This window comes from Lynx rufus, unplaced genomic scaffold (assembly GCF_022079265.1).
Source record: "Lynx rufus isolate CCGP_SWC_20201006 ecotype Redwood Valley unplaced genomic scaffold, mLynRuf1.p SCAF_27, whole genome shotgun sequence".
Lineage (NCBI taxonomy): Eukaryota > Metazoa > Chordata > Mammalia > Carnivora > Felidae > Lynx > Lynx rufus.
The window spans coordinates 8594995-8620746 of NW_025814842.1; the positions used below are offsets into that span (position 1 = coordinate 8594995).

A 25752-nucleotide genomic window follows, 5' to 3' on the forward strand; every position below is an offset into this window, starting at 1 on the left:
GTTTGTTGAGTTTCTTGGAGTTTTAGCTTTATAACTTTTACCAGATTTGGAAAATTTCACCACTATTTCTTCAAATACACCTGCTGCTCCTCTCTAGGACAGGTATGTTAGATTACCTGATACCATTCCACAGGTTGCTGAGGTTTTAGTAACTTTTTTTTCAGTCTTTTCTTCATGTTTCTGTTCAGACAGTTTCTATGATCTTGTCTTTGAATTTACTAATCTTTTTTTTTCTTTTGCAGTGTCTAATCCAGTGTTAAGCCAAGTCTAGGGAATTTTTTCATTTCTGATGTTGTATTTCAAGCTCTAGAATTCCATTCTCTTCTTTGTATCTTCCATTTCTCTCCTTAGTGTGTTCTTATTTTTCTTTAAATCCTCAAGCAGACTTATAATAGCTGTTTTAGTTTTTGTCAACAAATCCCATTATCTCTTGTCATTTCTGGTTGTTTTTATTAGCTGATCTCTCCCCTCCCCCATATTATCCTGCCTCTTTGCGTTTTTTGCAGAAATTTTTAGTGGCTGAGACATTTTTGTAAAGGATGTTGTCTTTGACCACAAGTTTATTTTTTTTTTATGTTTATTTACTTTTGAGAGAGAGAGGGACAGAACACGAGCAGGGGAGGGGCAGAGAGAGACAGAGACACAGAATCCGAAACAGGATCCAGGCTCTGAGCTGTCAGCACAGAGCCCGACGCAGGGCTCGAACCCACGAGTTGTGAGATCATGACCTGAGCCGAAGTCAGATGCTTAACCAACTGAGCCACCCAGGCGCCCCTGAATAAGTTTAGACGATGATGAGAATGTTTCCAAATATCTGCTACTAAAGTGCTGTCACTATAGCATGAGTATCTTTCAAGAAGTGGTTTTTTTGCCACTAAGTGTTAAACCATCACATCGACTTCAAAGACATAGTTTATGTGTTTGTTTTTTCAGAAATGCCTCTCAGGCAGCAATTACTGATAGCCATTTGCCATCAGCGATCAGGGCAGCTAATTTGGAACTCTTGAATTTTCAAAAGAAAATTGTATAACTCATCTTTAAGCGTAAAACTCTTAAATACTTCACCACTAAACCGACAAAACTTTTTTTGGTTCAACGTCCTGCAGTTTTCTTCTCATGCCCCAGTGGCTCACCTCGGAAGAAGCCTCTTCTCTGGTGGGTTTTCCCATCGGGAGTAGAGTTGAATACAGACTTGGTTCAGACATTGTATTTTTAAGAGACCAACGTGCTACCTACTGCACCTCACCAGGAGGGCACTTCAAACATGGTGTTTTCAGCTCCGGAATTCAATTTGATTCTTCTTTGTATCTTTTATTTCTCTCCTTAACTTTGTTCATATCCTTGAGCACAGGCCTCACTGACGACGTGTCCCTAGTTACTCTCTCCCCTTCGTTGCAGCCTTACCGGCTTCCCTCTGTGCCTTGAATATGCCGCATTCATACTCACCTCTGGGCCTTTGCACTGCCCTTCCTTCTGCCAAGAAACTTCAGAGTTTCTCCCCTTTGCCACACAGATCTTAATCTCCACGTCACCTCTTCCAAGAGGCCCTCCCTGTCCGTCTGTCTCCAGGACCCATTCCCCGTTCCCACACCCCGTTTCCTCTCTTACTCCTGCTTGGCAGTACTTGAAAGTATTCTGTTTTGTTTAGTTTTGCTTTTTTTGTCGGTTTCCTACACTTCAGTAGAATGTCAAGCCTTGGGAGCAAGGATTTTTGTCTTTTTGCCACCGTGATTCCCCCCTCCCACCCCTGCCAGCACCTAGAACATTCCTGACGTCATCGAATGTACTGGGTGCCTGCATTCGGACTGAAGTGTTCCTTTGGCCGTGCCTGGCACTTCTCTGCTCCTTGATCTTCCCTTTGCTGCATCTTCCACAGGGACTAATCGCACCACGGTCTCCATGGGTCGAAATTCTGTCTCCTCTTTAAAAAAAAAAAAAAAAAATACAAAAAAAGTTTACCTTTGCCAGTTTCTCCATCTGGGAGTGGTCTTCCCCTCATCTGATCTTCCGGGTGGCCCTCCTTGCTTTCCCTTTGTCATTTGTGAACTTGGTTTCTCTCTACTGTGAGGCATGGTCCCAGCTGAATCAGCTGAATGCCCTGTCCAGTGCCTCACCTGGGCCGGGCCTGGCACAGACAGATGAGTAGGAAATACTTGTTAAATTAGTACTCGACGAGACAGTGTAATTTAGGTGACTGGTGGTTCGGGAAGCAGAAATCTTAATTAGAATTGTGCGTGCCTGTTTGCCCAGGTGGTGTCTCTCCTCCCCCTGTCCCCGGGTGGGATGCTGGCGCCCCCCTCTCCCCTCTGACTGTGATGCTGGAATTAATGGGGTCCTGTTACAAGTACTTGGGAGAAGGTGCTGAATAAATACAGGTGATGGTATTGTTGTTGTTTGTTGTAGTTACGTTCTGAGTCCGGGGCTGCGTGACGAGCTATGCAATGCCTCCAAGAGTGTTTTAGGAATTAACTGTTGGGTGGCTGTAAAACACTTGGCAAGTTTGTCACGTTGGGTGGATGGAACTGACGGTAAAGCGTGTTGAGTTGGAGGAGGCCCGGCAGCCGGGTGGCAGGATTTGCTGTGTTCCTGTTCCTCGCTTGGGTGTGTTCTCTGGCCTCCCCCAGACAATTCCCTAATTGAGCTGCTGAGGTTGGAGGCTTGTGACGTTCAGAATGAGACCCAACAATGCTTGTGTGGGGTTTAATGGCACGGGGAGTCATTAACAAGACAAAAAGCCATGATTTCCCCTAGATTAACATGCAGGTTGGGGTTTGGCATGTCGGGATTCATTGTTTTGGTCTCCAGCCCAAACATGCTAGAGTCATTATATTGTCATGTGGTAATTAGCTGTTCCTTTAATACAAGTAATAAAAATTAAGCCTAAGAGGTACTTTAGCAACGCCTTTTACATAATCCAAAACAATATTCAAATGCTGTAGGCATATAGCCATCCAGCTGTACTGTAGTAAAGTTTGAAGCTTAATGCACGGGGATGTTGGAACATTCGGTTCATTCTTTATTCTGTGACCAGTTTTGCTACTTAGGCATTAACCTTTAATAGTGTTAAATTAAATATATATGCCTAATGAATAATTATGAGATTGCCAGAATTTTCATTTACAATAGAAGGCTTTGAAAATTCGTCTAAAGGTCTAGTTACCATTCACTTGATAACATGCATGTTATTTTTATATGTCACTGAGTTCCTCGCTCGATCGAACGAGAGAAGCGATTTTCTATTCGAAGCAGACACAGTGGGTCTTGGCCTTTTAAAAGGAATGGGCTAGAAAAGTTGTCGACAGAAATTTTAGGGAAGGAAAGGGCAGTATACTAGCTTGGCTCTTCAAAAATATAATTTGTGCCGGCTGTCGTGCCACAAAGCCTACATGCGCGAACGTTAATAGAATTTTGTCCAAGTGCAACAGTTCTCCTTCTCAATCCTTCTCTGACCTCGGGGTCAAGTTCACATTGTAGTTGTATACGAAGGTGGCTGTGGGCAGACTGTTTGTTTTCTGCAGGCCAGTGGCCCAGTGTGAGGCCGTAGGGAGAAGGGTAAAAAAGGTAGAGCTTGGGGGAGTGTGGGGCGCATAGGAGCGTACCCTGGAAAGATCTTGAAATGAACAAACACAACCAAAAAACTGCACCCGGAATGTTCTGAGGAATTCAGTCTCTAGTGCTATTGCTACCCCTACTTCGAAGGAACGATTTTCCCCAAAATAGCTTTTGAAACCTAATTTAATGTAAATATTTTAATGCTGATTAAAATAAGAATGAAAAGCCACAAATGAGAAAGTGGTGTAGTCATAAACTGTATATACACACAGAATAAATGCCCAGTGGCCAGGGGCGTCACGTGATGGACAGTGTTATGTTAAGCCCCACGCGCAGGCCCACTGTTGTGCTGGACAGATCCCAGAGCCTGCCTTTTGTAAACTCTGCAAAGGCGTTGGCATCTCACGGAGTTCCTGGCTCCCGGCGGACTGGCCGACTGAGGCACGGGAGATCTACCCTCGCTTCCAGGAACTGAGGGTGGTCTGAAAAATTAATGACTCTGGTATTTGAAAATTAAGTGAGCTCTTGAATATACACCCTTGCGGATCCACTGGGCTCGGTGTTTAGCATTCCTCAACCAGAGACTAAATCTTCGCAGCCACCTCACAAGTGATGCTGGCGTCCATTCCAGAAATATCTTCAATAATCTCTTCTAAGCCCAGCGGACTTAGATACTTCTCTCTGACGGGGCCGAGAACGCTAGGGCAGAGTGTTCCGCTGGTGCCCAGCAGGTGCCCAGACGTGCCTTTTAGGCAGAAGGAGAAACAAAAGATCCGATCGACGCCAGAAGAACATTTAACGCCTCTCCATTTCGGGCTGAATTAATGATAAAGTCAAAGACCAGGAGTCCGTATTTTCAATTCCGTGTGTCTGCAATCTCTAATTTTAGGTTAAAATCCAGTTTTTTGTAAGTAAATCTGATGGCAGGTTGTATGTTGAATTGGCCACGGGACCTCACCTAGCCAGCCCAGGTGCTGTCTTGTCCCGTCCCTACTATAATCAGGAGTGCGGTGCTCCCTCCCCCTTCCCCCTGCTGGCTGGCCCGCTGGCCTGGGCAGGCTCACACTGGGCCAGGTCACCAGCTGTGTCTCGGGAAAAGCAGAAGCCAGATCACCACGTGCTGAGCCCTGACTCCCCCTCGGAGCACCCTTCCCTGGTAAAGGAGGGCGGCGATGGGGAGCCATCATGCCCTGTATAGGGTGGCCTCGTAGGAAGCCCTCGTTGATGTCCTCCGCTCCACCAGGGAACCTTCCTCACTGGGAGGATGGTCACATGGAGTTAACAGACTGGGTTTGAGTTCTTTCTGTCCGCTCACTAGCCGGGAACCCTCGGGCAAGTCCCTGCGCTTACCGGCGCTTTGGCCTGCACGTCCTCTTCCCGTGATTGCCGTGAGGCTCGAGTGAGATAATGTCCATCAGGGTATCTCGTGACAGCAAGACGCTCTCGGAGTATCAGGTGTTATTTCCAACTTCGTAAGAATGAAGGGAAACTTGAGGCTTACGGCACCTCCGCACACACTGTCCATCCTGCAGGCGCGGCTCTCGGTACGGGGTTGACTTCCCGGGGCTCCTCCACTTGCCGTCACCACATGCATCCCCTTCCTGTCCGTCAGATCAAGGACCGAGAAGTCCTTCCAGTGTCATACCATGCCAGAGCAGTGGGCAAATCCCAGCCGTTCCCAGGCCGAGTCCGTACGCTGCGGCCCGGGGGGGTGGCTCTGCGCACACGTCCTTGGTAGGCCGCAGAGGAGCGACCCCAACCAGCCAGCCGTGCGGCCCGGGGCTCCGCTGGGGGCTTGGGGGCGGACAGGGGGTGTTGAGGCCACAGGTGCCCTGGCCTCTGGCAAACGGTGGCAGCCTGTGGGGAGTCAGCGGCGGGGGGGGCGACTCCCTCGGCACCCTGGTTGGCCTGCCCCGAGCCTCCGTGTGACCGTGAAAGTGGCTCGTCTTGTGTCCAGAGTGGGGGTGACGCACCTTTTCCCCTCCCGCAGATCCCGTGCCGGCTCTGGACCTCGGGCAGCAACTCCAGCTCAAAGTGCAGCGTCTGCACGACATTGAAACAGAGAACCAGAAGCTGCGGGAAACTCTGGAAGAGTACAACAAGGAATTCGCTGAAGTGAAAAACCAAGGTTGGTGGGAGATGCACTGTGCGCTCCGCTCTGTCTTTTCTTTCTTTTTTCCCTGCCGCTAGTTGCCTTCCCCACCCTGTTGCGACGAGCGGAGCTCGAACCGGGCTACACAACGCGAAGGCCGGGTGGGGCCCCCATCGGCCTCATTGAAGAGAGAGAATGGTGACGCTTAGCTGTTGGGAGGTGGAACTTTTCCTCAGCGCCATAGCTACATATGATTTTCTGGCCCTGTGACAGGACCGGCCGGGATTCTTTAACATTCTTTCTGGATCATCCTGCTATAGGATCCGCCTTTCAAAAGGCCACCGTGTCGCCTGCGGGCGACACCTGCCAGAGAGCCAGCTTGTGATCAAAGGGCCCCGTCCAGGAAGTCAGTTAGCGATGGCTGCCGGGACACGAGGGCTTCAGACGCATCCTTCAAGCCCGCGTGCCTAAGCCCCACCGTCCCCTTGTCGGCGGCGCCTGTTTGTTACGAGTTTAATGAAAGGGAACAACCCCGTGGCGCGGCCGCCTGGCCGTCAGCCCCGGCAGAGAGGGCAGAGGTTGCCCGGCTTTTCCTGTCAGGGAAGGACAGAGTCCCCCCTGCACCTAAAATCCAGCTGTGTTCAGCTCCTCCTCGAAAATCACAAATCACAGCTCCCTCTCGAAGCAGATGCGGGAGGAGCTGGGTGCGGGAGGCCGACTGCTTGGGCGACTTGGAGGTCTCTCCCTTAGCGGGTCTAAGACGCCCCGAGGGCTGGACGGGGGATTACTTGTTGAAGGGCCTTGAAGTGTCCTTTAGCTCTGAGACCACGAGACAGGCTTCGAGGTGCAGTCCCGAGGATGCCCCCCTTCCCCCGTGGTGGGGGGACGGAACCAGCCGAGGCCCCGCCTCCATCCGGCTCCACAGGGAGCAGTGAGCCTTTGGGGCGCGTCCACACAGCTTCGTCCCGCTTGAGAGGGAGGTGTTGGACTGAGTGGGCTGGGATCCAGGTGCGAGAAGGTGCTGCCTCCACCGCCCCGCCCCCACACGCAGGTGAGAGAGAAGCTGTAAATGCATACATCCAGGTACGGGCGCCACACTGTCCAAGAGGAGGTGCTTCTTTTTTCCCTCCCGTGACCCCTGACATCTCATTTTGACAGGCCCGCCCTGTGTGTTTTCTGTAGTTCGATTTCGTTTCGTTGGAGGACGTGCGGGGGGGGGCCCGGGGCTCTGCATGGTCCCCTTCCCCCACCACACAGCTCTGTCAGCACCCCGGTGGCCAGTTGCCCAGCGAGGAACTGTAACTGAGTGTGGGGTGTCCTCCTCCCCAGAGGCCTCATCTGATGGGCTCTTTCTTTTTTAAATTTTTTTTAATGTTTATTTTTGAGAGAGAGACAGAGTAAGAGCAGGGGAGGGGCAGAGCGAGAGGGAGACACAGAATCTGAACCCGGTTCCAGGCTCCGAGCTGTCAGCACAGAGCCCCACACGGGGCTCGAACTCAACGAACTGTGAGCTCATGACCTGAGCCGAAGTTGGACGCTTAACTGACTGAGCCACCCAGGCACCCCTCTGATGGGGTTTTTTTTTTTATATTATTTAAAAAAAAAAAAACATTTTTTCTTTAGGATTTATTTATCTTTGAGAGACTTTGAGAGAGATGGAGAGACAGAGCATGAGCAGGGGGGCAGAGAGAGAGGGAGACACAGAATCCAAAACAGGTTCCAGGCTCAGAGCTGTCAGCACAGAGCCCGATGCGGGGCTCGAACTCATGAACTGCGAGATCATGACCAGAGCCGAAGTTGGGTGCTTAACCAACTGAACCACCCAGGTGCCCCTGATGGGCTTTTTTAAATGAAATAACTTAAGACAAAGACTCCAGAGGCAAACAGACCTGGTTTGAGAGCCTTCGATGCCACTGTGTACCTCTGAGACCTTGAGCAAGTGATCACGTGATCTCACCTCTTGAAAATCCTCCTTTTGCATACTGACCTCTTAGGATTGGGGTAGGCTTACATGGGGTGCTGGGGAGGCGTTTAGCACTTTTCCCAACACTCAGCAAATATTAATGACTCTTAGGCACCGTTGTTTTTTTCTAGAAATTCCCACTCCCCCCGCTTCTTTCTTTATTGATATCTTTACCGATTTTCCCAACATCCAAAAAAATGTCAACTTCCTCTCTTTACTTCCCAGTACACAGGGATTTTGATTTGGAAAGGTGGGGTGTACATCATTTGTTTTTATCATCGCCATCGTGGTGTAGACTGAGAAAGTTGCGGGAAAGGCATCTCTCTCTCACGTGCTGGAACTCTCCCCGCCATTTAAAGATGAGTCCATTGGCGCCCAGGCGCAGCTGATTAGAGCAGAGCACTGGGATCCTCTCTCTGCCAGGCTGTTCTTCCTCCTCCTGGGCTCACACGTGCGGGATCCTGCTGGGACACACCCAGGGGGCCGTCCTGGACCCAGAGGGGCCCCAGGGGCTCCAGGACAAGCTGGCCCCTGGCTTAGCGTCGGTCGGCCAGCGAGCAGCCCACCCCTGGTGGGGATGGCAAAGAGACCTCCTCAGACAGAGTGGGAGCCTCCAGCTAGTGCCGCAGACTCCTCTGGAAGGAGCATAGCCGTGTCACACTGAGAAACCGCATCGGACGGAGCCCGGAGGTCCGCGGGCTGTGTAGATCTTTCCAACCAATTGTGAAAGGCAGATGTGCTAGACGTTCCCACGGCCACAGAGATCATTGACGTAAAAGAACACGCATGTGTTTGCAGAGTTGACCTGTCGCAGTGTCCGCTTGGGAAGTGTTCATTCCTACCCGACTTTGGCCCTGTCACTGTGGGTCGACGGTGACGTGTATGTATCACTAGCCATTAGGGTCTCCGAGTGTTTCTTTCAGGCCCCGAACAGCCAGCCCCAAAGGCAGAAAGCCCCCCTCTTTTTCTTTCAGATGCCCTGACGGGGTCACTGGTTTTTTTTTTTTTTTTTTTTTAATTTTTTTTTTCAATGTTTATTTATTTTTGGGACAGAGAGAGACAGAGCATGAACGGGGGAGGGGCAGAGAGAGAGGGAGACACAGAATCAGAAACAGGCTCCAGGCTCTGAGCCATCAGCCCAGAGCCCGACGCGGGGCTCGAACTCACAGACCGCGAGATCGTGACCTGGCTGAAGTCGGACGCTTAACCGACTGCGCCACCCAGGCGCCCCGGGGTCACTGGTTTTAATTTCCTCTCTCTCCCTCTAAGGAGAACCCTTTGGGTTCCACTTAATGAAAAGGGCCAATTGCTTCTCTTAACAAAAGAGCCGTTCGCTCTTACCCACTAAGCCACACGGGCGCTGACCGCCCAGCGGTGTGCACCTGCCTCAGCCGGCACGTCCGTGCAGCACAGGGAGTAAGCGTGGATGTGGGCTACAACCTGAACGGCCAGGGGCCCCTGTCACTTGGGCAAAGACCTGGCAGCCAGCGCTGCGGCCTGGGCCCCGAGCCTCGTTGTCACAAGCCCTACCTGGGCCTCTCCGGTCAGCCTGCCTGGCCTCCTCCGATCGTTTGTGCCTCAGCCCTTCCTCGGCCTGGCCTTCTACGCGATGATCTATGCACGGCAGGCGTGGTTGCCCAGGAGCTCGCGTCTCATTGGAGCTGGGACCACAGTGCCCTGCCCGGGACCGTCTGGCACAGAGGGTGATATGCGGGTAACTGTGGGAGGGAGCAGGTGCAGCGAGCCAGCCAGGGGTCTGAGGCAGGACCCCGCCCTGTCCGTTACATCTGCCCCGGCGTTTCCATTTTGGGTAGTGAAAGCGAGGGCTGTAAACATGCACTCGGGGGGAGCAGGGGGAGGGCTGGACTTTCCAGGGACGGCCCTGCCCCCGGAGGACCCTTGTGTCCCCAGCACTGAGCACCGCAGGGCTCCTCCGTCGTCCAGCACTGCCACCCGTGCGCCTGGCACTCGCTCTCCCTCAGATGTGGCTCCCCCGGGCCCTGTGCCACCTGCCCCGCACACACAGCCCCCACCCGCCAGACTCCGGCCTGGGGGAGGGTGCCCTTGGCACCCTTCTAGCAGAGATCTGCGCCGCACCCACCTGGCACGTAGTGTTCCATCCCTGCTGAGCCCACGGCCGGGGAGGTCTGTGGACCCGCCTGACTTTGGCCAAAACCGCTTCCTCCAAAACGCACGCACAATCATTAACTGTTTTCTTTAGAGAAAGACTTCAACCACACAAAAACATTATTAATCTTCTCTCGGTAGAGGACTAATTTAAAGCTCATCAATAAGATGATATTCTATGTTACCATCGATCCCCCCCCCTTTTTTTTTTAAAGTTGTATTGGAGAAACGATAGCTCTTCTTCTGAGCAAAATCCATTGATCCTCCCAGCCTAAATGTTTAAAGTTCAATTTAACATTTAGGGAGTAAAAGGTCTCCGAAGGGACTCGTAACCATTGATTTTGTGTCAGGGTTGAGGAGCCAAAGTTTAAAACACAGCGATCCTAGCAGGTTACAAAAGCCCCGTGTGTGTCACCTCATGGAATTGTGCTCCTGTGTCACCGTCGTTTTTTTTCCCTTTCTGCAGAGGTTACGATAAAAGCACTTAAAGAAAAAATCCGAGAATATGAACAGACTCTGAAGAACCAAGCGGAGACTATAGCTCTCGAAAAGGAACAAAAGTTACAAAATGATTTTGCAGAAAAGGAGAGGTGAGTGTCTGTCAGCATCTGCCCGCACTTGATGTTTTTTTTTACCTCCCAAGTTCACAATGCAAGAAGTATCTGTTTTTGTTTTTTTTAAGTTTATTTATTTATTTTGAGAGAAAGAATGAGGGAAGGAACAGAGAGAGAGGGAGAGAGAGAATCCCAGGCAGGCTCCACACTGTCAGCACAGAGCCCGACGTGCAGCTCGAACTCACGAACCGTGAGATCATGACCTGAGCCGAAATCAAAAGTCAGACGCTCGACTGACAGAGCCACCCAGGCGCCCCCATTTTGCGAGAAGTATTGAAGATGGGCCTGTGAGACCAGCGCAGTTCTGTGGGGCTCTCAGCAGAATTCTGTTTGAAGGATAAAGGCGTCCCTTACTCTATGATCTGTCGGATTACCTTGAGTGACAGTCATTGGTCTTTCCCAACAGGTGGATGGCGTCAGGTAGTTAAGGGGCCACAGTATGTCCGTTGGGGTGACCTGGGGCCAGGGATTGAGCAGAAAGTGAGATGACAGGGAATGACGGTTCACCCTCTGTGGGAAGCCCTTGGATGCAGGCTCAACGCCTGACACCTTCTGAAAAGAATTTGGATATTTGACATCACCCACAAATCTTGGGGTTTTGTTCGGTTGGTTGGTTGCTTGCTTTTTTTTTTTTTTTTTTTTTTTTGCCTCCTTTTCTTTACCTCACAGTGCTTCATATATCGAGCAGCTGATATCAGTAAAATATGTTAGTGCACCATCCATCTGCTGTGGGTGTTGGATTTCTGGTGGCCTGCCTCGCCCAGAGCTTTTCCACAAATGGGGGAGTTTAATATTGTTAGGACAGTTTAATGCAGGTTAGATTTCTTGTAAAAACTGATGAAAACTAACAAGACCCAATTCACTCACCCAGTGCCTACTCATTGTGTGCCACGCCCTCCCGGTGTCTCACTGAGTGCCCAGAACATTCCTCAAGAGGGGACGGTCTCATTTTCCAGATCGAGAAACCGGGCTTCAGATTAGGGATCTGCCCACGCTGTCCTGGCTAGTCACCCAGAGGTGGGACCAGAGCCCAACCCCCTGCTCCAGCCCTGGCCTCCCTTTATGCTCCTGTGTCGCCTCCCAAAGTCCTGGCTGCGGGACCAAGGCCAGTCCCTCGGGGCCTGGGAGAGCAGGGCCAGGTGCAGCCCCCCCAGGAAAGAAGGGAGCCAGGTAGAGAGTCCAGGTTCTGAAAGATGAGCAGACTTTTTTTTTTTAGGTTTGCTTATTTATTTTGAGAGAGAGAGCACGAGTGGGGAAGGGACAGAGAGAGAGAATCCCAAGCAGGCTCCACACTGTCAGCGCAGAGCTCAACACAGGGGCAGGGGCAGGGCTCGAACTCACCATGAGATCATGACCTGAGCCAAAATGAAGACTCAGATGCTTAACCCACTGAGGCACCCAGGCGCCCCAAGATGAGCAGATTCTTGACCCAGCCTAAAGGTGCTTCCCAGGAGAGCACTTTATGGCCACAGCAGTTTCTTACCATGTTACTGATACTGGGGTGTGGGGGCAGGGTGCGAGCAATCAAAATGCCCTCTGCCAAAGAGACATGGGGGGTAAAGATGGGCCACCCCCAACTGGAACAGTATGCAGCCCTTGCAATAATAGTCATGTAGAATTTGCATTAAGACCAGAAACGCAAGCGCATCCAGCAAGATATGGAGTGAAAAATGCGTGATACAGAATCACATGCAGTGTGATTACAGCTGCACAGAGCAAAGTTAGAAAATTGTGGAAGTAAATTCATCCGGGAATTTGATATTATTAAGTTGACTTTTCAAACTAGGTGAAAGGATGAGTTATATTTAAAGTTGGAAGCGACGGGCTGACCACTCAGGGTGGAGGATGAAAACAGATTTTTTTTTTTCCATCTCATTCTTTACAACCAAGAAATTGAAATGGCTCTCGGGTTTAAATATCAATCATTAAATCATGGACATACTGGAAGAAAACTTAGGCAGTATTTTGGTTTTAGTAACTTTGGAGTAGGTATTTCTAATTGAAAACCGAATTTTTAAAAAAATAAATAATAAACATTTTTTTTCTTTTTTTTAATGTTTATTTACTTTTGAGAGAGAGAGAAAGAGCGCGAGCAGGGGAGGGGCAGAGAGAGGGGAGACACAGACTCGGAAGCAGGCTCCAGGCTCTGAGCTGTCAGCACAGAGCCCGACGCGGGGCTCGAACCCACGAACCGTGAGACCATGACCTGAGCTGAAGTCAGACACTGATCCAACTGAACCACCCAGGCTCCCTTCACAATAAACATTTTAAAAGCATCAAAAAACTGGGAAGAAAAGAAATAAAAATAAAAATAAAAAAACTGGGAAGAAATTTTTGCACCACATAAGAGCTCTCAGAAATTAATAGGGAAAATTGAGTGCTACAAAGTGGACCAAGGAGATGTACAGATAGTTCATACAAAGAGAAATGCTCGGCTTTACTCAGCAGGAAAATTAGGCTTAATTTTATCCAGTGTTGGCACAGGAAAACAAACATGTATTGTTAGCAAGAGTTTAAGTTAGTGAGGTTTTTTGGGAGGGGAAGTTTCTCAACATCAGAACAACAACAACACATTGCATCTACTCTGTGACCATATACATCCTCTGTTAGCATTTCATCCGACAGATTCCGTCTCAGAATTACACGGCAATATCTACATAATGATCACTGCAGAACTGTTTAGTAGAAAGAGGCGATAAACAAGCTAAGTGTCCACAGAGGCTGGTTACGTTAATTATTTAATAAGAATGAGGAAGAATGTTTCCAGAGTGTGGAAATGAGGAGAAGAGCAAGAATGCCCGGTGTGCTGTGATCCCTTTTGTGTTCAAAGGGGCGGGGAGTGTATGTTACGCCCTCGTGTATTACATCGGAGTGTCTATATTTGTGCATGTGTTTTGTTTTTGTTTGTTTTTTTTAACTTGGAGACTCTATTAGTTTTATCATTAGAATATGCGAAAAACACGAGCAGGCTTTTTCCATAGGTGATGGAGATTGGGGTGATTTTTTTTTTTTTTTACGCTGTAATTTCTACTTTTCTATATTCCCAGGTTCGTTAGTATGAGCGCATGTGTTCTATTCATATGATGTAAAAATAATAAACTTATTTTTAGACATCCTCTGCAGATGAGGAGAAAGGAATGCTATTTATTGACCAGGGAATTCATTTGGAGATCAGGGGAAATGTAAATCTGGGATGTTGGGTTCAGACATTGAGAACCACCCATTAGGTATTACGGTCACATCTGCATTCCATTATAACAGACATGGAACAGCTGTCACATCTATTAGCACATCCTTTATCCCAACAAATTCCTTCATTGTGTCAGCAAAATGTAAATGTATCATTCTTCTTGGGTAACTTCAGAAAACAATGAGTTCGTGATGATGGTTGGGTTTTTTTTGTTTGTTTTTTTTTGTTTTTAATATCTGGCATTTGAAGAACAAGTCACATTTAAGATAACCGGCTGCGTCAGTTAGCACACGTCAGGATGCACCCTGCACATTCGGTCCTACGTGGGTGCAGAGTCGGGGCGCTAAAGATCAGGGAGCGGGCGCGCGCCCACCGTCAGCGGCCGCCGATTGTGTGCCTCTCGCCAGTGGCCGGTCACCGAGCTACAGAGCACACGAGACCTTCACGTTGGGAAACGAGATGACCAGCTTGGCTTTGTTCTCTTCCTTTCCAGAAAGCTGCAGGAGACACAGATGTCCACCACCTCAAAGCTGGAGGAAGCGGAGCACAAAGTCCAGACTCTGCAGACAGGTGTGCTGTCCGTCATCCTAATAAAGTCTGTCCAGGGCAGGCCGAAGTTAGGGGGCACTCCGGGCCGTCTCCCGGTTGCCCCGAAGCAGTGACTCCTCGGAGCCCCCAGCGCCTCCGCCTTCCCTTCATTAGCCGCCCACCCCGAGTTGTTGGTGTCGGAAGCGGGAGGATCTGAATTCCATTTTCATCCTTCCACAAGCCATCCTTTCTTTCCTGCGCCTTTTCCAACAAACACATCTAAATCACCAAACTGTCAGGGACTGACATTTCATTTGGAACAATAATAGGAAAGAAAAAAAAAAAAAACAAAAAACCAACCACTTATTTCCACCCTGAGCGAAATTAAGAACACTCATGGCAGACCTTTCAAATTTAAGACACCAAAAAAAGGGTGTGCTAACAGTTTTTATCGTTTCTTTACACTTCTTTTTTCTTCTCTTTCTTTTTTCCTTTTTTTTTTCTTTCTGAAAGGGAAACCACACGATATAATGAATTGAAATGTGGGGGCAAAAATATTGGACGACCTCAGAATCCAAGTGAAAACCACCCGACCGAGTGCTGTGCTGTGTAGTCACAGCACATTTACAGACACGTGAATAATACCCCCCCCCCACCAAATCTGGAGACCTCCTAAAAACCAGTAACACATCAAGAAAAAGAGATAAACAATCCAATAAAAGCAGGGGCTAGAGACACAAACAGGCGGTTTGCGGAAAAAATGCACGTGGCCAGTACACATATGAAAAAAAAAAAAAAAAAGTTAACCATTCTTCCCAGGCAGGGAGATGCTCATTAAATCAGGGAAAGATCGTTTTGCCCGTCAGACTGTCAAAAGAATTTTTTTTTAATTGATAATATCCGGTGTTGGTGAGCGTAGAGGCACCATTGCTACACTCCACTCGCGGTATTGATGGGAATGTAAATTGCCTCTGGGGGGGGAGCCAGCTGGGTGGGAGTGGCCTGTTTTGGAGTATCTAAGTATCCTTACCCCAGGACCTTCGCTTCTGCGGGTCCTGAGGTGCCGGGCATTTGGCAAGCTCTGTACGAAAGCTAATTGTTACTGCCTATGTCCTGACCTGGAGAGTTTTTCATGCCTTTCTGCTAAAGGAAAAGAACAAGTCTCAGAATATATTTGTAGCCTCCTATTTATGCAGAGGTGAAAATATGTATATATGCGGTTATGTATGGAAATATTTTTTTAAGCAATAAAATACACATAAAGGCAGGAAATCTGCACACCGAGCCAGTAACCGGCGTTCTCTCCCAGGAGGTGTGTGGATGAAATGGAAAAGAAAGGGGGTTTTTGGAACTTCTGTGCATTTGCATTATCTTCGACTCCTCAGATGAGAATATATTGCTTGTATATTTTCGCTTTTTTAATTTAATTCGGACAACTGGCATCTTACATTACGGCTTTGTGTCCTCTGCCTTTCAGCCCTGGAAAAAACCCGAACAGAATTATTTGACCTGAAAACCAAATACGATGAAGAAATTACTGCCAAGTAAGTCTCTGCCTGACTTCCTCTGTCTGCATGCTTTCGGTCAGGTGTCACCTGTATTTTGCTAATCCATAGAAAATTCCCCCGGCTCTGCCCTCCTGTCTGTCAGCTTTTGCCAAGCGGTACGGGATTCAGGAGGTGCTTGGCCTCAGAGCCGCCGTGAGGAACGCAGCAGCACCCCCGTGAGCTCCTGGCGTCAGTTTACTCCCCACGATGTGACCGTAATCTCTGGTGCTCTCAGAATGCTGAAACTTTTGTCTTTAATTAATGTGAAGCCTCCTCAACATGTGCCTTTTTCTAAGAAAACTTGGGGAAAAGGCAACTTACAGAAGATGTGATACAGGAGACGTTTTGTGGAGCTTGGTCTGTGCAAATCACGTCACCTTTCCCCGTGTCTGGGTCCTTGGCTCCCACACGGATGTATTTATTCAACTCCTACCTTAGGACACCGGGCATCTCTGTGCACACGTCGGGAATGTATACACGTAGACACGTCTGTGTATACGTCGGGAATGCGTGCATTTGGGCAGGTATGTCACAGGTGGCTGTGGCGGAAGGAAGTGTGTGATCTGCCACAGGGACACCTGTTCCAGCCCGCTCTCCCTGCAGAACACCAGAAAAGAAGGAATAGTATTGACATAAGTCAAGAGACGTGGAGAAGCAACAGAGGTTGTCCCTAGCCACGCTCTCCTCTGCCGAAGTCCAGACAGGCGGCACCAGGCAAGGCGTTGGTTCACCTTCTCCTGTCCTGGGAGGGTCCTCCTGTCTCCCTTAGAGACCCGTGTCCTCCTGCTGTGCTCCCACAGCGGGCCTTCTGGGTAGCGGGCAGGGGCTCTGAATAGTGCACCCCCTCCGAGGCTCCTGTTTTGCATAGGGCGTCCCTCTGTCCCATCACACTCGCCCTTGGCCTTCAAGGTTGCTGCTGGGCCTGCTGCTCACGGGGCCTCTCTCGGTGGGCTCTTTGCCTTTGCTCTGTGTGAGTTAGTAGCTCCAGACTGTGAGCGCCCACCTACCCAGGCCTGGTGCTCAAAACCAACTTTGATCATGAGCCCAGAATTCCTGCACAAAGACTAAATACCTTCCTCAGTCTCGGCGACTCGGCCTGTTGGCATATCTAATCCCCGTGGACGTTCCCTCTCCTGTCAGTGTGCTAAAGTGTGGCTTCAGGTGAGGTAGAACGAGCTGGCTCTAAGGGGTGGGATAGCTGGTTGAGATTTCACTTTGAGACCCGGAGGCTCTGGTATTAACTTCTCCAACCCGGGTGTCGCTGTCGACGGGATGTGGCAAACGTGCAGAGCCGTCTCCCCTTCACCCCCCTAGATGTAAGCTCCGCAGAAGCCGTTTCAACTGCTGTCACCCTGATGTTCCCTGGTATCCGCGTCCGGCTTCCCTACTCTGCCAGTCCGCCATCTTTGTTTTTCTATCCTTTCTGTCTGGACCTTATCTACTAAGTAGAACAGTAGTTGTTTTTCTCAGTAAATTCCAGTTTTATAAGTTACAATATTTTCATCTGATACAGAGGTCAATCGGTATCTGTTCCATCTGATACAGTCCTCAGTTTATAGCATTTCCTTTCTAAAATAGTTCCTTCTGGTCCTCTGGCCCATGCCTTCTTATTAACATCAGTTTACTCACTGACAAAATTCATAGTGACTTCGGTGGTGATCTATTTATTTCACTAGTTTTCAATATTTTATTTTTAGCAAACCACACCTCTTTCTGGAAGACATAGATACATCTTGTGTTTCTATAATTAACCAAAGTTTGCATTACTACACATGTAAAAGCTCGTACAACCAGTCTCTGAGCACCTCTAAGCTAGCATTTTTGAAACTGGGTGTCACAGTGGTGAAATCCATTTAGTGAGTGGCGACCAGCCAGTTGGGCAGTAAAATTCAGTAGAAAACAAAACAACAGAATAGAGTCGAAAATATCATGGCTCATGGCACATAGGAAAGTCGGGTATTGTTTTGTGACCCTTTTGGGTTAATCGTGTGTCTAACTGTAAAAATGTAAACGTACAGTTACTGGGCCACAGTGTAGAATGTAGTTCTTCCAGTGGATCTCAATCAGAATTTTCTTTTGAAAGCCACTGCTCTGAGAGTGTTACAAAAGCTTGACTTTCAGAAGCTGATGTCTCCTACCGTGTCCTCGCGGGGCACGCTGGGGAGATGCTGTTAGTCACGAACGTCCACCTACTTAGGGGAGAGAAACGGCCTGGTGACACATAGCGTCTACCGAAACTGTTCAGAAATGACAGCAGATAATGCCACTTGTCACATGATTGCTAAGTACTGGCCCCTGGTTTACATTCATAATTTTTTACTGGGCTTCTAAAGGCCACGTAGAAAACGTGCGTCCATTTAATCGGTTTGTTTTCGGGGTTGAGGAAGCGACGCGGCAGAAAACAGCCCTGTAGGAAGGACTTAAATGTCCCCTGCTCACAGGTTTCCATTTCTTTGGTTGAGAATATGGCGGCCTGGGGGGCAACTGGGAGACAGGCCAGAGAGGCAGTGTCTCTCATTGTCTGTCCCCACCCTGTCTGACCTTGCTAGAGGCCGGGCTGACGCTGGGGAAGGACTCGCTTCTCTCACCCAGAACCGCCAGTTATCCAAGGACAGGGCCCTGCTCTCAGGGGAATCGGCTCCCTAGAACAGGGTCAGAGGTACCTCTTAAGATGACGAGGACGATTTTCAGTCTAAAGTGTTTTTCTAGTTACTGTTCACAGGTGCATTGACTCCTGGGCTTTTCCTAAGCAGCCCGCTCTGTGATTTTATAGGTAAGAACATTAAATCTTGGGTCCCCTGAATCAGCAAGGTCACTGGGGGGAGCCTCAGAGGCCCTAGACCTCTCCTAGGCTCCAACCCTACTGGCATCTGACGAGAAACGGTGTGGTTGTAACTGGTGTGGGCTCAGTGAGAAACGTCTCTAGACTCTTTCTCTTTGTATCCGCATGTCTTAAGGCCAAAAAGGTGTTTTCCCCATATAAATGAAAATCTATGCGTTACTTGCTCATTTTCACCAAACTACAGAAAGCGGAACGTAGAATCAAAAAGTATGAGAGTTGCTTATTCTGTCGTGTAAAAATGCTTTGCTTTGGGACTATGGCTATTGTTAAAAACTGCTTATGGGGCCGTGGGCACTCTTGGGGTGCGTCCCCTCCCGGGATCCGAGCAGGAAATTCTCACCTTCTCCGGTGATGAGAAGGGAGCCAGAGGTGTGGCATATACGGCTGTGCGTGGAGAGAAAAAGCCTAACTCTCGTGATGGGCACGACTCAGAATAGATCCACTCGTCGGCGCAGCAGACATTCCTGGAGGCCTCTTCTGTGCTTGGCACTTAGCTGGGCTCTGGAAGCCCTGAGAAAGAAGGCTCAGCGGGGTGGGGGTGGGGAGCCATTGCAGTCCGGTGTGATCACTGCTGTGACAGGCCCTGTGCTGTCAGGGTGTCCACGGAAACCAGACGGTGCACTCAGCCCGGGGCAGGGAGCAGGGAAACCACAGAGGCAATGCGGCAGCATTGAGAGGACCCCTGACCTCACCCTCCCCCCTTCCTGGTGCCAGGACTCTCATGGCCAGACTCCGCAGAGGCCAGTGGGAAGTCCACCCAGCTCGAACACAAGGAAAGGGTAATCAGGGAAGCCTTCCTGAAGGGGGTGACGTGTGGTTTGAGGTTGAAAGATGAGTTCCAGCCAGGGGCTGCTGGAGGCAAAGGGAATGAAAACACAGGGCAGCCACGCTGACCTGGGGAGCCAGCCAGAAGTGCCGGACATGGGGACGGGGCAAGGTGGGCGCAGTGTGTGTGGGGCCGGGGGAGGGGAAGGGGGTGGACTCAGGCCCCCACAGGGCTCGGTCATTTCCCAAGTCAGAAATGGACTAGCTGTTGACAAAAAGGCAGCCTAGGGCCAAACACTTACTGTACATGGTTCCCAGAGTAAGTAATCCGCAAAAAATGTGGAGAATGGACTGAGTTAATAATCACTACTTTCTTGTAGCTTTCAGGGGGTTGCTTCAGTCTTGGAGATCCCATGTAGATGGAAGCTTCCCCCTCCGCGTCCCTCCCCTCTTCTGTTTTCTGGGAAACGTTTGTCCCGCCCTCACGCCCACCCTCCATGTATCTCATTAGACTTCATGTCTTTTCATCAATACCTATGAATATAAGCCCTCCAGGGGCAAGTCTTTTCACAAATGGCCTTAAAATGTCTCACAACAATTTGTTTTCTCTCTGTGACAGTAGGGATTCTTAAATACTTGTTACAGAAAATGCAGGAAGTGGGTGGGGGCTTTGGAGAAGGCTGACCCGGAGCGGGTCGCGGGGTCCATGACTCTCCATGTGTCCTTGGGGGAGCTCGCTGCCCACCACTCCCGCTGCCCTCACCCTGCAACGGGCGGGCACAGTGGCGGTCAAGAGACCGGCTGGCTGTGCAGGGTAACGGGAAGGTGCGCAGGCAGCCCCCAGCGCGGTGACAGCCCGCCCCGGCCATCAGCCGCTCTATTGTCGCCAAAAAGAACCTATGCCCAGCAAGCTCACGGTAGGGCTTGCTGTGCGTTTCTGAAATTAGCCGTCCTCAGGGAAGGTTGACGTTAATGGCCCCAAATCCCAATGGGATTTGAAGAGCCCACGTTGCCTCTGCCTTTCCGTCACCGGGGGATGTCACCGGGGTGACCCTCCCTCACCCCCGTTTTGGAAAGAAGCCTGCAGGTCGAAGGCACCAGGGCTGTTCCGAGAGAGCCTGGTTCATTGTGTGCGGTCACCGCCCTGCGTCAGCTGGGACAGCGCAGGCTGACTTTGTCAGGGACAGCAGCAGTAAAGTTTTCCATGTGTAGGCTTGAAGCAAAATGTAATTAGCCTTTATGTGCAGAACAAGGACCCATTGATGAATACAGCTGGTCTTTGTTTTGTCCCGTCATTGAGAGTGGGAGGTAAAAGTGTTCTTCTTCATGTTTATTAATGCGAGGTTCCTTAGACAAATGGCAAGCACAGTTTAATATTTGTCGGAACACAGGGGGGTTTGCCAAAACAGTTGTGTAAGAGGATTGCAGGGTTGCAGATTATAACTGTTTCTAGGTTAAATAAATGAATTATTTCTCTGCTTTTTTTTTTTTTTTTTTTTTTAGTTAAAAAGATCCCTCCTTTCTCAGAGGTGCAGCTCAGCTCATCCCACTTGTGTTAGCAAATGGAGATGTAGCACCCTGACCGGCTTTGCCTTGGAGATTGCAGCCAAGCACAGCGTGTGGACTTTAGACAGTTCCCAGGATGGCCGTGGGGGCGGGCGGGCGGGCGGGCTTCGTTTCGGCGCGTGGCATCTGGCCCCAGAGAGAAGCCTGCCTCGCTTCTGGCTCGCCTGCTGCAGCTGTTCACCTGGGCTGGTGGCTGGGCTGGCACCTCACACCGCAGGAGGGGGTTACCCTCCCAGACTAGCGTCCTGGGCACCAGTGCAGGAATTCCCTTTTTTTTCTTCCTCTTCTTTTCTCAAGTGCAAGTCCACGGCCACCTACCTTTTTGGTCTGTCCCCCGAATGCCGGTTGCAAAAGTAGCTTCGGTGCTAACACATACAGACGGCTTGTTCCATCCCCTTCAGCTTGGGGTCTGTGACTCTGAGCCTCCGATAAAAGAAAATACCTGATTACACTGAAATGCTCTATTTTTTTTTTTTTTAACAGCTAATGTTAGTCTTAGGAGAATTTGAACCTACCAAACCCTCTCCTGCCAGAAAAAATGCACATTTCTTAAGGTTACTCGTGTTCTATTCCTTTCCTATGTGCTTCTTTAAAAGAACTACATTGTATATACACATACTTACCTAGTATATTACAAAAGAGACATTTATGGGGAACTTCACTTGGGTTGATTGGAGAGTATTTTCTTTATGGCATGTCTGTAACCAGTGCTTTCTCACAAAACGCAGTGTGCTCTGAGAAAGGAAACCTTCCCAAGTGAGCCTGGCTTAGGGCTTTATGGAATTGTTGAGGGGAGCCCGTACCCCGCATCGTAGAGGTAGGGAATGCCCAGCAGCGGGGCACAGAGGCCCCGAGAGGCAATTTGACCGAGGGGCGGCTCCAGACACGACGCCCAGGTAGGAAGTGCAGATGGTGTGCCAGTGAGTGGCCGTGGCGTAGACACCTTCCCTGCACACGGATCGCCCTGGACTCTTTCGCGGTGGTTTTTGCGCACACTCAGAATCCAGGGCAGTTCACACACTGCCATGGTGGCCCACAAAGTCCTGTTCTGGTGCTGCCTTCTTAAGAAAGCACCAGGTGAGAGGTTTCCAGGAGAGTTTCAAGCCTCCTCTCCCCATAAGCCCCACCCTATTGGCCCTTCCAGACTGGTCGCTCTCGTATTTATTTTTTTACATTGCCACATGAAAAACTTAGAAACCTGGGCCAGGTAGAGCCCAGCCGACAAAGCCTGAGAACCACACTAGTATTTTGATGATCCTGTAGGACACATCTTCATCCCCCAGTTGCATTTGCAAATACCAACTTTAGTGTCTGAACGGAGTCTCTCTGCTGTACCTTTAAGAACGGAACATTTTCTATTTCCTGTCTTTTTGATGAGTCATCAATTTCCAGTACGAGTTGCTGTAATTATCCTGGTTAGATTAATTTCCCTAAAAATAGGCAGCTTCTTTCATGGTTTCGTGGGGATGGGCTTGAATAAAGAACCCTCCTGTCCCTTCAACCTTAGAGGCAACCAAATCACACTTGCAGGGAACAGCTGAGGACTTTTTTTTTTTTTCTGTAGCTTATCTCCCAAAGAGTATAACTGTGCATTTTGTAGAATTCCTGGGATTTTCCATCCCTGTACAAGTATCTCACTTCACACCTAAAATCCGATGCCTGGGTGAGCCCTAAAAGGCTTTCCTTGGCTTCTGCAGCAACAGCAGCATCTCTAAAGCAGCACAGCCCAGATCTGGAGATTTCCCAGCCCAGGGCGCTGCACGGGAAGGAGGGGGTGGCTTCGTGTTTTCAAATTCGTGTAGAATTTCCTCTGAGTGCCAAGGATTCTTCACCTGTTCCGTGGACTCCAGATGCAGCTGGAAATTACGTGGCAGCAGTGAGAACCAGCAATCTCTACGCCTCCCGCCTTCAGCTAATCTTCCTAAAGGCCTGTGTTAAAATGTCAGGCGTTGTGTCACCTACCAGAACGGCAGAGTGAAGGGGGCGGGCGGTTCCAGATGGGATCCGCACATGGGCTCACACACTGTGCTCTGTACGCTAAAACACGCATATATATACGGTACAGAGGGCGATCCCGTATGTGGTGTGTGTATATAACATGTTTATGGATGGAGAGATAGTGATCATATTCATACAGCATCCTTGGAGACGGTATTGTAGGGAAAAAGCATTATTCCTCGATTGTCATCTGGGTTTGGCGGGCATTCATAAAAATTTTGTGCATTTTTAAAAAAATTTTTTTAATGTTTATTTATTTTTGAGAAACAGACAGTGCGAGTAGAGAAGGGCAGAGAGAGAGAGAGAGGGAGACACAGAATCCGAAACAGGCTCCAGGCTCTGAGCCGTCAGCACAGGGTCTGATGCAGGGCTCGAACCCATGAACTGTGAGATCATGACCTGAGCTGAAGTTGGAAGCTCAACCGACTGAGCCACCCAGGCTCAAAATGTTGTGTTTTTAGAGACCCTTGAAGTTTTCCTGATTCTCTATAAAGGTAAATCTTGAGGAGCTCACAGTTTGAAACTCAAGGAAACAGGTTTGGGGACCGTTGGAGAAAACCATCAATTTGTGGCCATCAAGGTATATCTAATGACCTGTAAGAACACCTGTAAGTTGACAAATGTCAACCGAACTGCCTCCGAAGAGGGACCTCATCTTCTTTCTTTTTTTCATTTTTGAGAGTGGGGGAGGGGCAGAGAGAGAGGGAGACTGAGATTCCAAAGCGGACTCTACGCTGTCAGCACAGAGCCTGACGCGGGGCTCGAACTCATGGAACCGTGAGATCACGACCTGAGCCAAAGTTGGACACTTAACCAATGGAGCCACGCAGGCGCCCCAACGATGACCCTCATCTTATTCTCTGTATACCATGTGCGCGTCAGCATGGTCACAGGTACGTCATCAAGAGAGAGACTTTGATCGATGTACTAAATCAGCATGAGCCTTCACCTTGACGACAGGTGGATGAGGTCTGAGTAGCACAGGGCTTGGACCCTGACCATGGACATCAAGGACACTCTGGCAGGACAACCTAAGGAACCTGGTGGCTTCTAGGAAGAGAGAGGGAGCCATCTAAACCACGAGAGGGCTTCAAGAAGAAGCCTTACAGAGGCCCAGCCTAGAGAACACACGCCAGTTCCTGCCCCTAGTGGAATTCCTCCGAGGGCCACACATTTCTGGCTCTCTGCGGGAGGTCTGTGACCACGCAGGTCACCATGACGCAGCACGCCTCCTCCAGTGCCTCCTCGCTCCCCAGGTGGCAGAGGAGAATGTGATCGGATGCACGCCGACCGGTCGACAGCCCTTTGGAAGGGAAGCAGGAGGGCTGGGAGAGGCAAGAGATTCTTCTTCCCACGGACTGCCCCCAGATCGGGGAAGATCAACCCCTTTTATATGACACAGTATTTGTAATTACAAAAGTCCTGCCTGTGGATTATACCAAATTTAGAAAATTTTAACTGGTTTTAGAAAATAGAGGTCATCAGGCGTCATCTCATGATGCAGAGATAACTTGTTAACGCTTTGGCATATTCCTTCCTGTCTTTTTTTCTAGACCGTGGTTTATTAATTCTGTTGTCTTTTACAGACGGCATCAGATGGATAGGCACTTTTCACTTCTAGGCTGTTGGTTGTTTGTTTTTTGTTTTACTTGACATCTAAGTGTTTCTTTTGTGTCATTAACCATCCTTCAGAAACTAAAAGCGGGCAGTGCAGTATTCCATCAAATAGGTGTGCCGTGGGATAGTTACTCGTTAATTTCCCTGTTGTTTGGGAGCCTGATTCATTACACTGCCCTCCTTGCCTTGCAGGTTAAAACTAGAACACTCCAGACACGCTCCGTCTTTCTGTGCCTCTTTATCCTGCCAGTGGCTGTCGCATTTTTAGGTGGCTTCCCTGTGGCATCACCAGACGGGAGAGTCTGGACTCCCAGAATGCTCCGAGGGCTCCTGCGGCACTGGCCTCGCCACCAGACTGCTGCTCTGTGACACTGATAGACGTCCCGGCCTCCTCTGGTCAGTGGGCGGTGGAAGGGGCTAGGCCTGTTGTCAGGAGACCCTGGGTTCCGGCCCCAGCTTGGTCACCGGTGTGGCCCCTCAGAGTCCCGTCCCTCAGCAGTAGCTGTGTGCTCACTAGTAAAACGAGCAGATTGGGCTGGATGACAACGGGCGGCATTGAGGAGCCTGCTCCCTTTCTGGCCTCTTCACTTTATCCCCCCCTTGCTTCCCAGAACCTGGATCCCCCATCCTGTGTGCCAGCTGGGCCCCTGCAGCCTGTTTGTGGAGTGGTCTCCAGGGAAGACACTCTGGGAGGAGGAGGAGGAGAGCCCCGGCCTCAAGCGCTCCGTTTCTGTACTCGGGCCTAAGTTTCCTCACCAGTGGAATGAAGTAATGCCCGTAGAAAGTGCCTGCCGTGGTGTCTTCACACGGACCCTCGGCAAACGGGGCTCGCGGTCACCACCACTGTTGCCTACCAGGCCCCTCGCGTCCTGCCTGGCCCGTCGGAAAAAATGGTGGCCGAGTTCCCCCAGCCTGAGGTCTTTCCCAGCCCTGAAGGGCCCCATCCTTTATCTGTGTTGACCTCATGAGAGTCGGTGTGTCTGTGCCTCTTGGTCCACGTCAGCACGCTGTGGCTGTGGGAGTCATCATCCTAAGGGACTCGTAGCCAGTTACCCTGTGGGCGCTGCTAAGGCGGGGGTGAGGGGGGTGGGGTGCAGAAAGCTCTGAGCACATACTATTGCAGAGCTGTTGATGCCTTAACCTCTGGAGGTTCATAACCGCCGAGCAGCTCTGCTGAAACCTAAATGCCACATGTGCGCAGGCCCATCTCCCGACGCGAGAGCAAGTCGTTCGCGTGTGGTCCCTGCCGGTCGCGCATCGAGGCGACTCACACTCCAGGAGACATCTCACCCCGTGTGGCTTGGAGAATTTCAGGGCTCTCTGGGCTGTCGTAAAACAAATTAAGAGAGGT

The 25752-nt window shown here is 49.9% G+C and overlaps 1 protein-coding gene across 12 annotated transcripts in view; it reads left to right on the forward strand.

Annotated features, from left to right (window-relative positions):
- Positions 1–25752, forward strand: part of CUX1 (cut like homeobox 1) — a 368307-nt gene that overhangs the window by 212622 nt on the left and 129933 nt on the right. For all 12 annotated transcript variants that reach the window (XR_006964038.1, XM_047089156.1, XM_047089160.1 and 9 more), the window contains 4 exons: positions 5543–5680; positions 10201–10324; positions 14032–14108; positions 15544–15610. Coding sequence is in view for 11 of the 12 variants with exons in the window: in XM_047089156.1 (XP_046945112.1) it covers positions 5543–5680; positions 10201–10324; positions 14032–14108; positions 15544–15610 (406 nt within the window). In the remaining variant the exon portion in view is untranslated. The remainder of the gene's footprint in view (positions 1–5542; positions 5681–10200; positions 10325–14031; positions 14109–15543; positions 15611–25752) is intronic.